Source organism: Schistocerca cancellata, chromosome 8, assembly GCF_023864275.1.
Source record: "Schistocerca cancellata isolate TAMUIC-IGC-003103 chromosome 8, iqSchCanc2.1, whole genome shotgun sequence".
Lineage (NCBI taxonomy): Eukaryota > Metazoa > Arthropoda > Insecta > Orthoptera > Acrididae > Schistocerca > Schistocerca cancellata.
Genome location: NC_064633.1, coordinates 84614050 through 84632216, shown reverse-complemented (window position 1 = coordinate 84632216; position 18167 = coordinate 84614050). Strand labels below are relative to the sequence as shown.

Genomic DNA, 18167 nt, shown 5'->3' with positions numbered 1-18167 from the left:
ATGCTTTTCATGTGACTTTCTATGTACTGTTTTTTTCCCCTTTTGAAGTAAATCACTAATTCAAATTGTGAACGGCAAGGCTTATTGGTCCCACACTGCTCTTCCCACCAACAGATGCAGATACTTTTACCACTCTGGTTTACCAGTTTGCTTTCTTTTTTCTGTACAGTACTTCATCCTCTGTGTTCATTGGTCATAGACCGTGTCCCATACTCGCCCACCACACCTCTCGGGGCTATAGCATAAAGTATAAATATCCTGCTGTTCATTGCATATTTCTTTATCTAGGCAATCATCTGTAGTATTCCATGATACCACTTTTCCATTGACTTAGGTTTTACTGCACTTAGCCTGATCACTATTTTGTAAAATGTTATATAGAACTTCCTTGTTTTATGTGTACTACTGCGTATAAAAAATATTATTAGCTCTGGTCTCTTTATTTTCAGTATAACACCTGATGATGGGCATGTAAGAGCCTGAAACCTTACAACTGACATGGTATATTCAACCTCTAACGTTATGTTCTGTTGTGGATGCTCCTCTAGCAGGATTGTTGACTTAAGTCTGTTGTAAGAAGTACTGATTTCTGACACTGTGTGCATGTTCTTTGATTTTTAGTAACCTTTTTATAGTCATTTTGAGTTGCTCTTGTAGTGTGCAACTACTGCAAGATCTCTACTTGTTCTTGCCGAAAGGTAAATTTGTCTTTTTGTTTCACAAGACACTTTAATCCCTCTAGTGATTCATGGTTTCCTACCTGGCTGTTTCATGTCCATTCTGATTAGCTTATGTGGAAACCTAACTTTCAAATAGTAATATGAATTTATCATAGAACAGACTAAATTTTATGTTAGCATTTCATTTGTTATAAAATGCACCCTGCGTCATCTCCTATAAACTAATCTAAAAAATATTTGTCCTGGTATCATTAATTATTCTAACTGATTTCCAGTGAGGAATATCCATACATTTTATTTATCGTAAGTAACTGTGCATCATGATCAGAGAGAACATTTGTCACTGGGTAAACAATTATTTTCTTACTTTGAGCTTCATCAAAGAAAACATTATCACTTACAGTTCTACTGTCTTTATCCACACATGTTGGAAATTTAATTATGTTCAAATGTGTGTGAAATCGTATGGGACTTAATTGATAAGGTCATCAGTCCTTAAACTTAAACACTACTTAACCTAAATTATCCTAAGGACAAACACACACACCCATGCCTGACGGAGGACTCGAACCTCCGCCGGGACCAGCTGCACAGTCCATGACTGCAGCACCTTAGGCTGCTTGGCTAATGCCACGCGGCAAAAATTAAATACTGAGACCAAATTGTAGGATCCAATTAAGGTTTTCAGATCATTTTTCTTGTCAGAATCATTTAGAAAATCCACACTGAAGTCACCACAGACTGTTAATTGCTTGCTGCTGCTGACAACTAGCACAGTAAGGAATCAAAAATCTCCCACCAGAGATCTATATACAGTTACAAATAAAAGAGAAGTATTTTTCAGCATTAACACTTCTATGTGCTGATCACTAAAAAATCCACTTGTCTCAATGTTTCTGAACTTGTCTTCTATCTTAATATATGTAACGACTTCTCTGTTTCCTATGTTTTTTATTCATGAATAAACTGCAATAGTGTAATTTTTTATACATCACTTATCTAACCCAATGGTTATGAGGTGGTCAGACAGGCATATGATGACTATCTTTTCAGAGGTCTCCATATTTTCCATATGGATGAGAAGCTCTTCTTCCCTACTACTCAGTCCTCTAATACATTGATGAAACAAGCTAATCTTACTTTTATGTGCATTTTTAAGCATTTGTGGGGCTCTTCTGTTATTTTTCACTTCTTTCAAAACAGTGTGCCTGAATCCCCCTAAAACATAAAGTAGGTGCCTCTCTGACACCAGTAACCACAGGGATATCACTACGTGTGATGGTAGCCCCCTGTATATTAACTGAAAGGAGCTCAGCCAACCTATATTTCCCACTCCTATTCAGCTGTAGGCCATGTCTTAAGTATTCCCATCTCCCAGTTGCAGCAGTTGGACCTGTCCTCATTTTGTTTCAGATTTTGTTTCAGTAAGCAGCAGCCAGCTCAGTTCAGTGTTCACATGGCTTACAGCAATGCTTACCCAGGGCTGGTCATGGCGCTGCAGGATCTCTGCAAAACTCACATTTGTGTGTTTAGTTGCTACTCCTATTTCATCCAGGTTGCCCCTAATGCTGTAATCACTGTTCATAGTTGTGCTGTTCCATGTTCCACCAACTGTAATAACCTGATCCTCTTTGGCAAAACCTTTCCACAAATTCCCTATGACCTCTGTCACCTGGCTAAGGCTAGCATTTGGCTTCACAATACTTGTGACCTGGTATCCTGTCTCTAATTTGTCCTGTACCATCTGGCCTACACCCCTCTCATGACTACTACCTAATACCACAACTCTTCTCTAGCTACTCTTTTTTGGTACTGACCTAAACTGAGTTTCTTTGCTAGAAGTCTGTTGCCCACTTCTATGACCTTCCCCTCCTACTTCAGGTAACAGTAAAATTCATTTGATACTTTTGGCTCAACTGTAGATGAGATTGAAGAGCTGTTTTTCTTTCACCCATTGCTTTTTTTCTTTACTCAATTCCCAAGATCTATTTCCTAGTTCAAACTTTATGTGATCTAATTCAGCCTGAAGGGCACAAATCTTTGCCTCCTGCTCAGTGATTCTCTTGTCCTTTTTGCAAAGCCTACTATGCCATTGGAGAGCTTTGTTGAGTTCTCCATTCAGCTCCCAACTACCATCAGCCCACTGAAATTCCAATCCACAGTCTACGCATACCACTCCCTCTTCGACTATCCTACAGCGACATCCACACTTATCATGCATCGCAACACAGATTACACACTTAAAAATAGAATTAAATCACTTAAGACACTTTACATGACACAGATTTGCATTACTTATGATCAGCAAAAATTAAGCCTATGGGATTAGCTTTTCAGGTGTATGATGTAACATAAAAAGTTATTTTATCTCACTTAACAACAAGAACTTAGCACTCACTGAAATGTAGTACCCGTTAAATTATGACTATGGATAGAAAACTAATTTTGAGTGTAATGCACGGTAGTGGTACAGGACAAGAGACCATATCTGTCTCCTAAAAGTTGTCAGGAATTTTTTTTCCATTGGGTTTTGTCAGATATTTGAAATTTATTTCATGCACTTTGTAGATGGAATCAGCACAAACAAATGCTGCTCATTTCATGCTTCATTTGACTTACAATGTTGATGAAAAACATTAGTTTGTTTGTCAGTATGAATGAGATGTTTCTTAAATCAGAATTTAGTGTGTCCTTTCAATGTTCCAGTTCCAGATTAGTTTAGTGTGATATCAACTTTGAAGATATGTTTTAACAGGGATAGAAAATTACAAGAAATAACAAGTACTCCAGCAGTGACTATGTAATCTGCTGCTTGTGTGCTGGTTTGTGCCTCACTGTGTACGTGGTATTGCCATCTGGCAATGCTACTGAGTCACTGCTGGAATGATTGCTATTCATTATGTTTTGCTGTCCCTGTTAACACATCTTCAAAACTAATATTGCATTAAAATAATGTTGGACCAGTATACTGAATGGACACACAAAATTAAAAATTACTAAAACTTTTGTTTGCAGTGTGAAACAAATGATTCCATAAACTTGCAGGTGCATGGGCATGTGTGACATTCTTGCATATTCACCAGGTGGATAATGTAGGATGCTTTATAAAGCTGTTTGTTAATGATGATGCTTACAGATGAAGCTGTTGTATGTAGGAAATGTGCAATGCCAGAAAACAGCAGCAAGATGTGTAAAGGTTTGATATCTGATGCAGAGAGTGGTAGTTGAATCTCTCTGCAAATAAATGTCACATACAGTATATAAAGAGGAAGAAAGACATAACAGTGTTTCATTATCATATAGGTAATTATAAGGTGTCTCAATGATGACATCCAAAGAGATGTTTCTCTGCTCATTTATCACTGTAGCTCTTCCACTGTTACTTGCAATGGTCATCCATTGCAGATGGGAGTTGGAAGTACATGACCCATTTATCTTGATTATTTTTTAAACTCACATTTGAGATTCAGTGGCTTTGCTCAATGAATACTCATAGTAACTCTTCTCCACACCAAGAAACAACTTCTTGGGTAATTTCAGTCTCACTGAACCTGAACCTGCAATACCATTTGTTCGATGATCTTGGTACTGATGAACTTAAGTCATGTTGGAATGGAAGACAGCTGTCTTCCTGAAGCACATAATGAGAAACATATGTATAAGGCCCAAGTGCAACAGTTTCCTGTTTTGGAGATTACTTTTGTCACAATAAGATTGAGTGTGCTGAGAGAGATCTGAAATATTATAAAAGAAAACAATTACTTGCTTTGTTTGCTTTTGAAAGCTGCAATGTAGAGTCAGATATCTTAGATAGCCAACAGTGTGACTGTTTGCTTAAATATAATATTGGTCTTCTAATTTTTTAGGCAGAGTGTTCATTTTTTTAAACATTTTTGCGACATGACTGGAAAAAAATGCATCCCAAAAAACCAAAGAACTTCATATATGTGTGGAGCACATTGAACATAGTTTCACATTTTTTGGATGTGTTATATACCTTAATCTTAATACTTGTTACAACATTTTATTTTATGGACGTAGACAGTAGTTAGAATGTGTTATTCTTGTCCACAGATGGAGATAGGTGGTAGCTTTATGTATTAAGACAATCTTAATCCATCTTTCAGTTGCTCCTCCGATGCCTTCTTCCGCTGTGCATATGGTGCCTGTGTTGATGCGAATGCAGCTTGTGACGGTACCATCCAGTGTGAAGGTGATGGCTCAGATGAAGCCCCTGAGCTGTGTGGAACATCTCCAGCCCTCAAGTGCACACTTCCACTCAAACACAAAAATGGTGGCTACAAAGTGCTTGGCTGTGACTCCCAATTTTGTGGGTTTGCACCAGGAGCACAAGTACCTTCTGGCACACAGCTGGAGTTCTTCTGTGATGAAGGATATCATATAAGTGGGCCCAATGATTCCTATTGCCTCGATGAGGCCTTTACTCCGCCGCCACCTGTTTGTGAGAAGAATAGGGAATATTCTACCTCTGCCACATTAAATTATGGTATTGTCTAATATTCATTTAATTTGTGTAATAGCTTATATTGGTTTTTAGATAATATGAAATTACTACAAATTTTGTACAACAGTATCAGTATTATAAGGAAAAGATATATTGCTATTTACCATGAAGATGACACATTAAGTTGTTGGCACGAGTCACGAATAGACATTTATACATTATCTTTTGAACATGGGCTTCATCAGAAAAGGAAACACACATTCATTCACACAAGCAAACACACCTTACACACACACATGACTGCCATCTCCAGCAGCTTGGACAGGAATGGCATTCTGGTCTGAGCTGCTGGAGATGATGGTCATGTGTGCATGGGGAGTGCTTGCTTATGTGAATGAATGTGTGCATATGTTTCCTTTTCTGATGAAGGCTGTTGCCAAAAGCTAATGAGCAAATGTCTTTTTGTTGTTCATGTTTGCAACTTAATGTATCATTACCGTAAGTAGCAATTTATGTTTTTCTTATATTTTTGATGTTCCAACCTATAAATTGTGTGTTACTTAAGTCTAATACAAACTTCAATTACTGTTTTAAGTCGAGTGTCCTCCTTTGATATGTGATATGCTTGATATCAAGTGCTACTCAAGCAGTGGGCAGAAGATTCCATGCAATACAGCCCTGCATGTGGACAGCAAAGTACGAATTGAATGTAAACCATATTTCATTAAGACAGCTAGTTACTTATGATTGCAAGCATATTATTCTGTAATTATGATTTTAAAAAAATCTGGTAAGTCAGATTTTTTTATTTGTTACAATGCATCAGCAAATAGCCATCATTAAGTTATTGGTAATAAATTGCACATAATTTTGATAGAAGATTTCTAACATTGAAGATAAATATTAATCAAGAAACATTATTATAAAATTTGTTACATGTGTCATATGGGTTTGACATCCATACATTATCATGGTTCTGTCACTGTTCCTTTGTTTTAATTATGCTTCATTAGTGTTCTTGGAGTAATAACAGTTTGTTATACTAGACATGACTTATGGTCTGATATAAAGACAATCTGAAAATTATATCATATGATGAGTCATATCTAGTATAACAAACTGTTATTACTCCAAGAACACTAATGGAGTGTAATTAAAACTAATAGACAGAGGCAGAACTATGATATCATGTGGATGTTAAACCAACCTCTCATACATAACAAATTTCATAATAATGTTTCTAATTAATATTTACCTATCATATTAGAAATAATGTACTTCCAGATAACCTGGTAATGGCCATTTGCTGAAGCAGGCTTATTGTAATGGATAAAATGATCTGATTTAGCAGTATTTTTGGGATCATAATTACATAATGTTCTTAAAAGACATGTACAATGCAGCAGACCAAAAGACTGCATAGTATTTCTGTATAACTCAAAAAACAGTGACAAATGAAATTCTGCCTGAAGCTGGAGGAAACCTTAAAATTTAATTATAAGCACTGTGAGGGGGAGGATAAGGTCAAGTCATTAATGCAAGTTAGCCTTCAGGTACTCATCAACAAAATAAAAAGGATGTTTCATTAGTAAATTGTTAAGTTTCTTCTTGAAGCTATTGATTTCTTGTGATTGATGGGCATAGTTTATTGAGAACTAGGCTGCCCATATTGTAAAGGGTCCAGATTTTCTCTGAGAAAAGAAACTGTCTCTAGAACATAAACGCAAGTGATTGGAAATATATTTGTTTCTGTTACTAGTTCAGTTTTTAGCCATCAATCTGTAGGAGTTCCACACAGGCAGAATGGTTTCAGGATGGGTAGAAGAGCATATGAAGTGTCTTGTTTTTCTTTAACAGTATTCATTCTAGTGGAGCCATGAAAGGAGTTCTTCAGTTGTGTTATTTATTTTGAACTTCAATTGCAAAGCTGAGTCCAGCTGGAAGATCAAGTTTGTGCCATCTGCAAACAACACAGGAGATGTATTAAGGAGATTTAGAGGAAGGCCATTGATAAAGAGTAGGAAGGGAAGAGGGCTCAGTACCCAGCCATGAGGGGATCCACATCTTATCAGGGCCTTGTTGGAATAATTTTTTTTATAGATTCAAGGCTTGTAATTTCTACCATTTTCTTTTGGTTGGTGATATAGAATTTAAATCAATTATTTGCTCTACCTCTGATGGCATCTTATTCTAATGAAGAGTACATCATAAACAGTTGCCTTTCCTAAATCCAAATTAATGTTAGGTCAACCATTCTATTTTTTCTAGAAATGTTGTGATTATACTGCATATGACTTCCTCAAACATCTTGGATATAGCTGGAAGTATGGGAATAGGACAATAATAGATTACATCAGGACTATCCCCCTTTTTGAAGATCGCAATTACGCTCAAAGTGTTTAGTACTTTTGCGAAACATCCTCTGCTTACTGAGCTATTGATTGCATTTCATAGCCAGACACATTCTTTAATAAATAATTTTTATTTATTTATGTATCATCCCAATGATCACATTTGTGATATATGATTTGTCAGGATACATTTCAACAACTATACAATATCTTTACAAAATTTTTTTCTATGCTGAATTCATATGAATCTATCTTTTGTTTAATACAACATACAACTAATAAGTGTGTTTATAACATAATTTCTTATATGCTTGATAGACCTATTCCTTGATGTTGTGATTTCACTTGTCACATTTATGATATCATATATTCTTATACAGTTGAACAGAGCTATTCACTTATACTGTAGTGACATTTGTTAAGTGTATGGTTCTTAATCTTCTTATGTGCTTGACAGACATATTCATTGATGTAATTTCATTTCTCACATTAATTTAAACAGATATTCTTATACAGTTGCACAGAGATATTCACTTATGCTGTAATAACATTTGTCATGCATGTGGTTCTTTATATTCTAATACAGTTGAGCATAGAAATTCACTTACACTGTAATAACATTTGTCAAGCATGTGATTCTTTATTACAGTTTAAAATTTATCCTCATTTTCCAGCTCTTTGATATGTTTTGGTAGTGCATTAAAAAGTTTGATGCCTTGATTACATACATGTTTCTGACTTCGGGTCCTTGTTACAGCTTGTTTTAACTCCTTATTAAAATTATTATTTCCTGACTCTCATGATGTTTAGTACGTCATGTTCCGTTACTGGAATCAGAAAAATTGACCTGTCTGATGTTGGGAATATAGGGTTGCATGACACTACTGGCATAGTGATTCCTTACACTAGATTATTGACAGTCTTTCAAAAAGTAAGGTAAAATGTTCACTAATCTGGTTTACATCAGAGATTTTTGTTTCATTTACCTGGAGGTATTCAGATGAGACCTGTTTGGCTTTGGTTTGTATGGTACCATTGACAATGTCCAAAAGTGCTTTACTGATGTCACCAGAGTTTACAGTAAACTGGTTAGAGACCAGTTTTGCATTACTTATGACTTTCTTGAGGATTTTTACACCTATTATAGTGTCTTTGGAAGTTTGGATCACTGTTTGTCTTACTTTCTATATAAAGTGTTTTCCTAGCTGCACAGGGGTAATTATTCACTCAGTGATTTTTATTGTATTTATTGCTCCTGTTGTCTACAAAAATATCCTTTGCATATGATATAGGACAAGTCAAGTGTAAGTACACACCTGTAAGTGACTCCTAGGCACACTTATTTAATGTTACAATAAAACACTTTATGCATTAAGTATTTAAATAGCCACTTCATACATTTAAATATTCTTCAATGGAGTAAAAGCAGTGGTGCTGTAAATATGATGTTAGAAGTTTTCCAGAGGTTTTGACCTCAGTGCGAGCTTTTAGGTTTTTGGGAAGTTTGTTATAACGTTTAATTCCCATATGGAAAGTACCTTTTTGGCACACAGATGTGTTAATTTGGGTTACATGTATTTTTTTTCTAGTAAAAGGTGATTCATTATTTGTAGCCAATGCTTTTTGATGATTTTTCTGTATGTCTTTTCACAGTAAAGGCAATGTTGAAATAATGGTACAGTTTGTCAACAAACATTTTTATTTTCTTTTCAGTGTCATTCTCAAGATATTTCCCCAAGTCTCATGCTTTAGCCGGAGCTTAATTAATGTTAAACTGTTGGTATCTGCAATAGAGGACCTTAATATGGTGCATAACCTCCCTTAACTTTTAGAGTGGCTTGAAATGTGCTGGGAACACTTTCAGTGTGATGTCTGAATATCTGTGTAAGAATGGCAGCCCATTCTTCAATAGCTGCAATGAGAGAGAATAATGATATTGGACACTGGGATCTGGAGAAAAGTTGATATTGCAACTCATCCCAGAGATGTTCCATTGGATTCACGTTGGGACTCAAGACAAGCTAGTCTGTTTCAGGAAAGTTATTGCCAATAAACCATTGTCTCACAGATGGTGATTTATGAAGGGTGCACTGCCATGCTAATACAATCAATCACTGTCTCCAAATTTTTTACAACCTCTATCAGTATGTGAGGTCTGGCTGTAGCTGTGCTTTTTCCTTCACTTTTCCCCACTTCACAGTCTCATGACCAGCAGTTAACTTGGGAAGCTTTAGAATGATTGGAATGTCCCAAATGGCTTTGTTGCTCAGGTGACATCCAATGAGTAGTCCACATTCAAAGTCACCTAGCTCTCCTGGCCAACCCAGCCTGCTGTTATTGTTTCTCTACTGACAATGTAACATTCACCCTTCTCCCCCCCTCCCCCCTCCCCATCCCCCTCCCGCATATATTTATTTATCCTTGTGAGTCCATCTCTTGAGATATTCATTGGTCATTTCCACTACACATAGGGATGTTCAGACACTTCTGATGAGATAGTATATCCACAGCATCATTTCACATTGGCATGTCATATAATAATAGGGCCTTCATTGACCTTATCCATGCTACACTTGTTTGCTAGTTCCAAAGAAAAGTCTTCATTGTGGCGATACAGCTCATATGAAGCCCCTGAACTTTGTAGGGTATCTCTAGCTTCCAAGTGAACACTGGCACTGAAGTATGAAAATGGTGGCTACAGAGTCATTAGTTGTGACTTTGAAGCATGCAGTCTTAGCCCAGGAACACAAGTATCTTTTGACACCTAGTTGGAATTATTCTGTGGGAAAGTGACAGTAGTGAAACTGTACTAAACATTTGCAGACCAAGATTCACAACAGTTCCAACAAATCTCTGATTGCATCTAAATATCAGTTTGAAATATTCACTCTCATCTTCCTTGATGGCCATATTATAGCAAAGGGTGTCAATATTAATCATTTTCGTCTGTCAGGAGTATTGCCATCTTCCTGAAAGCTGACAGATGTCCACCATCTGTACTCACCCAGTACCACATGTATTTTCAGTATAAAAGACTTAGTGAACGTTTGTGAGAGCAGTAAGAGACCAAAGGACACAATCTGTCTGGTTCATCCACTAAATTTTCTCCGATCTGAGGTAATGTGCCAATAGCTACCCTACTTATGACACAATTGCTTTAATGTTTAAGAAACTAAATTTTAAATGGTTCTTTCTTTTTATTTGCGTTACTGGTTCCATGCCAGTTACTTTGTTTCACCAACCAGTAAATGAATAATCCTCTTCTATCTCAACTATTCTTTTTCATCAATTATAGTGAAAGAGTCTTTTCTTCACATACAGTGAGCTAGATTGTATGTGATATTTTTTATTACATCATCATGTATGAGAAGAGTATTCAAGCAAACACAAGTGTTTGTAGATGAGAAGCAAGAAGGACAGGAAAGAAAAGCGGAGAAGCAAGTCCACACTGATAAATGTGCTAGGCTCAACTACAGAGAAGAATACAAGAAAATGATAAAAAGTTATCAATACAGCAGAAGAAAGGGGAATGCTGAAAATCTCAGAAGAGTCAGAGAAAATAAGGGGAAGAAGAGAGAGATTTTGAGGAAAAGAAGAAATCCCAGCCAGTAAAGGGTCTGGTGGCTGAATCAGTAACATTCCAGGCTAACAACCTAGCGTTATTTTGAGAATTCGAGAATGACCTTATATTTCCTACTCTCTACAATTTACAATTTCAAAACACAAAATGGGAAGTTTGCACAATGGATGCACTACCCCAGGTGGTAACTCTGGTGAGGAATCCATAATTACATCTTGTAATGCATTGAGACCTATGGCTCTGGGCAGTCCCAACATTTGAGGTGATGAAGAGATGAACTATAGTGAAAAGCCTTCTAAGTAAAAGTTCAAAAAGAAGTACTGCTTTGGAACATTAAATGTAATATTTCTACAGAAGAACCATTTACAAATCTTAGCAGTGCAAGAAATGAGATTCTTAAATGAGAATGTAGTTGAACACAACGTTATAAAATTTGTAATGGGAAACCAGCAGTAAGAATAATGGAAAACATGCCAATGTTTGGAACAGTGTTTGATGTGAGAAAAAAAAATAGTAGATAGTATGAGAATGTACTTCAGAATTAGGCCCATCCAGTACATCACAGAGGAAAGAGAATATAGCATTCTCAGTTGTTAAATGACGTCTAAAGCCGAACTGTACATTTGATCGTATAATATAAAATAATCAATTATCCTTACATACACAGCCTTTTCAATAACTTTTGCAAACACTGATGGTATAGAAATGGGTCTAAAATTATCTACATTATCCCTTTTTATAAAGCAGCTTTACTGCTGAGTGCTTTAACTGCTCAGGAAACTGACCATTCCTAAAGGAAAAATTACAAATATGGCTAAGTACAGGGCTAACGTGTGCAGCACAGTACTTTAATATTCTGCTAGACACTCCATCATAACCATGAGAGTCCTTAGTCTTCAGTGATTCAGAAATAAATCTTGGAAAGGCATTTGCCAAGAAAGTTATATGATTTTCTGTAGAAACTAAATTTTTATTTAATTCACCAGCAATGCTCAGAAAATGATTGTTAAATACTGTACATATATCTGATTTATCAGTAACAGAAATATCTTTACTGCGAACTGACTTTATATCGTCGACCTTGTGCTGCTGACCAGACACTTCCTTCACAACTGTCCATATGGTTTTAATTCTATCCTGTGAATTAGCTATTCTATTTGCATACCACATACTCTTTGCCTTCTTAATAACATTTTTAAGCACCTTACAATACTGTTTGTAATAGGCTACTGTAGCTAGATTATGACTACTTCTAATATGTTCTACAAGATATCCTTATCCCACTAGTTAGCCTATTACTGCTAGTACCCCATTTAGAACATTCTAATGAAAAGCAACTCACAAAGTGCATGAGAAATGTGTTAAGGAAAGCATTGTATTTATCATCTATGTTATCGGCACTATAAACATCCTGCCACTCTTGTTCCTTGACCTTCTGCTCAACACTTTCACTGTTTCTGTAATGAGAAAAAGTTCAGACTTTTTACATACATAATTTATGTAGAATGAATGTTCAAGTGAAGATAAGATAAAATACCAGAAAAAATTAACTTATTAATTATAAATAATAATAAAAAATTGATTCCAGCAACCTAATGCATACCATCCCATAACTCAATTATAAAACTCAAACTGACTCATGGATTATGCCATCTTTGAAAACATCTGTCTATATTAATATTTTTATTAACTTTATTCACAACACTGAGCTACTTGGTCATTTCACATTCAATTTCTCTTTGATGGTTGTACAGCTTGGTTCTTGCTGCCCACCCAGTACAATTTCATTAATTTTGATTATGATTTTTCTTAATTAACATGCAATCTCTGTAGCCATTCTGTGAGTCATTTCTGCTGGAAATGCATGGTTGTTAAGAAGAATATTAATTTTTTACTTTTGTTCTCTGTATGTGTTTTTTGAGTCCTGTTGCTTTCAGATATTGTTGAATTTTTCAGATCTATTCTCCTGCCTTCTTTCTAACATTTCTCATCACCAGACATTGTAAAATGCTGTTTACTTGTATTTATAAAATGATGAAGAAATAGGTGATTCTTTTCTTGTTTTGTCAATCTCTCTACAGACGGTTTCATTGGAGATAATTATCCAGATTTCTTCACCGTGGAATTTTTCTTTTGTGCAAGTTCTGGTGATTCTTCTTTCAGTTTTGAGGAGCTAAGCAGTACTTCTTTCATTTTTAATTTGAAACAAAGTTTAGCAAGCAAAAGTGGCTTCCTGGAGAGTTACAATGTAATAGTGTTATATATTAATGTTTATTGACAAGTACTTATTATACAGGATGATTATAATTAAAGTTAAACTTTAAAACCACTGTAGAAATAACACCACTGGTCATACTGATGTCAAATTGCAATGGAATATTATCAGAGAAGGGGGAAGAGGTATGGCAGAAGAAAAATAAATATTTACAAAATGTAGTGATAGATGGTGCTGTAAGCATCATAACTTAATAGTGGTCAACTACAAATGACAAATTAATCATACAGCTATGCCTATGGTGTACGTTTGACATTTAACAAACTGTACTACTCAGTGTGCATGGGTGTACAGGTGTGATACTGTTAGTTACATAAGCCTATCCACCATGGCAAGGTCATATCACATCGGATGGGAATAATCGGTTTTTAATTGTCCTGAGGCCAAAAACTGCATAAAAAGCGTGAATCACATCAGTTTTTAACTGTCCTGAGGCCAAAAACTGTATAAAAAGCATCAGTCAAAATCAAATTGGATTATTAATTTCCATGTAACTGGCTCAAAACATGTCCACCATTTTCTGCAACAAGTTGAAATCGAGAAACAGCATGTCCCAAAACTGATCGAAGTGTTTCCGGAGTCATGTTCAGAATGTGTTACGCAATGCATGCCTTCAATGCAGCTAAGTTTGCAGTCAGAACACTGAACACAACATCTTTCAGATAGTCCCACAGCCAGAAAGCACACAGATTAAGATTGGCTGATTGGGATGGCCAGGCTGTAGGGAAATGGCGGCTAATAATTCTAGCATTTCCAAAATGGCACTTCAGCAGTTGCTTAACTGGATTTGCAATGTGTGCAAGTGTGCCATCTTGCATAAAAATGACCCCATCCATACACTCATGTAGTTGGAGAGCTGGAATGTTGTGGTTGTGCAAAAGACACTCATAACACTTACCAGTGACAGTACAGGTAACAGGACCGGAAGCACCTATGTCTTCAAAAGAATATTGCCCTATGATAAATGATGCCATAAACCCACACCACACAGTAACTTTTTCAGGATGAAGTGGTACTGGTTGATGTATGTGTGGATTTTCCATTGCCCATATTCAACAACTCTGTGTCTTGACATACCCTGTCACATGGAAGTGGTCTTCTTCTGTCCACAAAATCTTCCATGGCCAATCATTGTCCACTTCCATACAAGCAAGAAATACTAAAGCAGAGGTTTGGGAGTTCAACAGGAAACAACTCGTGCACATGGGTAATTTTGAATGGATAGCAAATAAGGGTGTTTTGTAGGATTTTACGTGCTGTTCTCATGGGTATGTCCAACATTTGAGCAATTCTCTGTGCACTACATGTTTGCACACCACCAATCATCTCCTCCTGCATTGCTGTGGCCACTGCTTTCATTGATATCCAATCAATTCATTTCCTCCCTTTACCAGGTTGCACACCAAAAGAACCAGTCTTTTCAAATTTCTGAATCATTTTCACCAGACACATGGCAGTCATCATACCAACACATTTTTTCAAACCTTTCAGTGTCTGGAACTTCTAGAGAGTGATGTGTGCACAGTCATCATTCTTGTAATACAGCTTTACAAGCAGAGCACGATCCTGCATTGGGACTGTCACAGCGAACGTCGCAGATGCGAAAGGAGGAAAAGCCATGTACCCGGCATGTTTATACCAACTTCAATCAGTCATGCGCATGACAGGTGTTGTTTTCATTTACGTATTCTGACACATACAGTGCTTTCTATTGATCAATTTACACACTATTTTCTTCTTCTGCCATATGTTTTCCCCCTTCTCTGATAATATTCCATTGCAATTTGACATCATTCTGACCAGTGGTGTTATTTCTACAGTGTTCTGAAAGTTTAACTTTAATTATAATCGCCCTGTACATTAACTATGTTGGAAATTGATAATTTTTCCTAGACATTTAAACTGTAGAACCATGTAAATATTTTTGTTTGTTTATGAAGACTTCACTGGGTGTAATCTCACTTTTCTTGAATAATAATTATAATTCTGTTTTTAATGTCATTCTTTGGAGACTGGTGATATGGGCATGAATGTCTCCCATGCCATGATCTAAGGAAACTAAATCACCTAGAGACACCAGGCAGTTTATTCTTATTGAGAGTTTTGCTTCAGTTTTCATTTTGGTTGTGTTTTCTTTTTTGCTGTATCTTCAAGGTGTAATGGAGCACTACATTCAAAAGCAATGTGGATTAACCATCACCTTGTCTAAGACCAGTTTTTATTGTGACTGCTTTTGACATTTCTTCCCTGTACAGCTTGGAATTTGTGTTTGTCAAAGTTAGTTTGTTGATTTCTATTACTTTGAAATGAAAACTATATGATCTGGTGATTTTTAAATGTATGGATCTATGAATACTATCATTCACTTTTTTGAAATCTATGATGAAAATAAAGTGCTAATGGTTTCTGTACTTGAAATGTTTTGTTATTAGTTTCACACTGAGAATTTCGTCTGGTCAGCTTTTGTGTGGGCAAACGCATCCTTATCATTATCTAAGTTGTGGTTCCAGAGTGTTTTTATTCTTTCTGTAAATTAGATAGGAAAAAAAATTGTATGTGAAGCCCAGAAGGGTTATTCCTTTGTAATTATCTGGGTTGGTTTCATATCCTTTTTAAATGATGAATGGATTATTCACATGATTTAGTGCACTGGAATTTTGTCTGTAATCCACATTTTGACTACCTGTTGGTAGAGATTTATGACTACAGGCTTTCCTGCATTTCTCCAGGTTCCTACACAGATAATGTCCTGACTGTATGGCTTCTAAATTTTTAGTTCTATGACTATGAGTTCTATTTGGTTATGGTTGGAGGGTCTACTTGAACAGGGATGATTAAAATAGATATTCTTGTATTTACTCGGAATATTTCAGGCAGGCCATCACAATTTAAAAGTTTGTTGAATGTCTCTATGAAGGTCTCTGTAGTTTCTTGATTACTACTTGGTAACTTTCCTGATTTATCTTTCAGCATTATTGTTGGGGTTAACATTTTTTGGTATATATGCCAAAAGGTTTGTAGTAATCTCACAGTTGCTTTTTCTTGAAATTTTTTTCATTTCTGAGGATTTTCAGTATGTTAACATTTTGATTAACTGATGATTTACTGGGGCAAATTCCTTTATTGTATTAGATTTCTCTGACTTTCAGTCTTTTTGGTTTATCCAAACTTTGTGCGTTCTCTCTACTACCTGTTTACATTCTTCATTTCAATTATTTTACTTCATGGGATTTATTGAAGTGAATTCTTCTGCTGTCAATATTTTAATAATCAATTCTTGTGATTTGGTGCTGATGGACTCTTTCCAATATGGTTGTACTTCAAAATTTTCATTAATTTGTTGTTTTTGTTAATTTGGTTTGATTGAATTTTCTCCTATTTTCTGATGGGTGTTTATCTGTACCAAAGGGTTGAATTTTATTTTGATCTTTACAATGTAGGGGTCAGTTCCTGTCTACTGCCCTAAGGGCTTTAACTTTCAGCATTTCTTGATGATTTGTATCCATGCAGACATGGTGTAGCTGTAATTTGCCTTTTGTGATGATTGGATTTATTTATTTTTGTTTGGTCCTATGTCTCATGTAATATCCCACTTATGATTTCTACAGACAGATGTTTCCAAGCTTCAATTTATGCAGTTCCATTTTAATGCATGTTAACTTTGATATAGGTAAAGTTTATGGTACACAATTCATGACTGTGTGGCTACATTTTGCTGGCTGCATACACAGTGCTGAGAATGTAGCTGACTTCACAACAGATATTGTCAGTGTATAGTTTAGTAATGTAGTTTTTAGTGTAAGTCAAAATGTTCACCTTTCATCTATTTTCTAAAAGCAATAAAGCCCCCATTGGATCTGTTATACCCTAATATGCAATCCAGATATGCATACATGGAAAATAAAGAGACTTGAAAAGATGCACTTTGTCAGTTTTTGGTAATTTTTACCTAAACTGTACCATGTTCTGCAACACAGGACATTTTCATTACTAAAAAAATTAAATTATATAATTTTCCTTCTCACCCTGACCTGCACTTCTGGGTGACTTTCCCAAAATCTACATTTTTTTCTAGCCCTCTCTAGTAGTTTTCTTTCACCCCTCTTTCTTCCCCTTCAATCCTTCTACCTGCAGTAGCAGCCACTGGCTCCAAAAACTTGGCAATTACAACTGTCTTTTATGTGTGTCCAGTTTGCTTTTGTTCTACAATATTACTTTTATTGTTAACCAGTTTTCGGCTTACAAGGCCATCTTCAGACATTTACTGAGTATTATCACCACAGAAGTTAAAATGTTTGCAAACAACATTGGAAGAGAAGTAACACATCTAGACTGAAGTAGAAACATGCAGTAACATCTTTCCAATGAAAAAGTAAAAACTGAACAGTACATAAATAACAATGTAGTAGACAGGAAAACCTTTAGCACAAAATAGGAATAGCATGCCTACATAACAGTTTCTATTAATAAAGAAAACTAATAAAATAAGATGAAATTATTACTAGACAAGGCTACATCAGGAGGTATGAAACATAGAGAGTGATACACAAATCCAATTAATAGAAGAGACAATTATTAATGTAACTACAGAATACATAAGGAACTTAAGCAATATCAATAAGATAAACAGAAATAAATAAATGCAGGAAAATTGAGGTGTTTGAGGGAACCTAAAGTTTGAGAGTGTGGTGATACTGCATTTTAACATTAACATTGTAAGCAAAACAGTGGATGTGTAACAGTTTTCATTAAATAAATGAGCAAAGTAAAATATGAACAGTATTTGATGAGACAACTACAAGGGGTGTTTAACATG

The 18167-nt window shown here is 35.7% G+C and overlaps 1 protein-coding gene across 1 annotated transcript in view; it reads left to right on the top strand.

The window, feature by feature from the left end:
* LOC126095379 (modular serine protease-like) overlaps positions 1 to 18167 on the top strand; it is a 130590-nt gene that overhangs the window by 21264 nt on the left and 91159 nt on the right. Inside the window, exon 2 of the mRNA XM_049910183.1 lies at positions 4808 to 5187. Coding sequence (XP_049766140.1) covers positions 4808 to 5187 — 380 coding nt within the window. The remainder of the gene's footprint in view (positions 1 to 4807; positions 5188 to 18167) is intronic.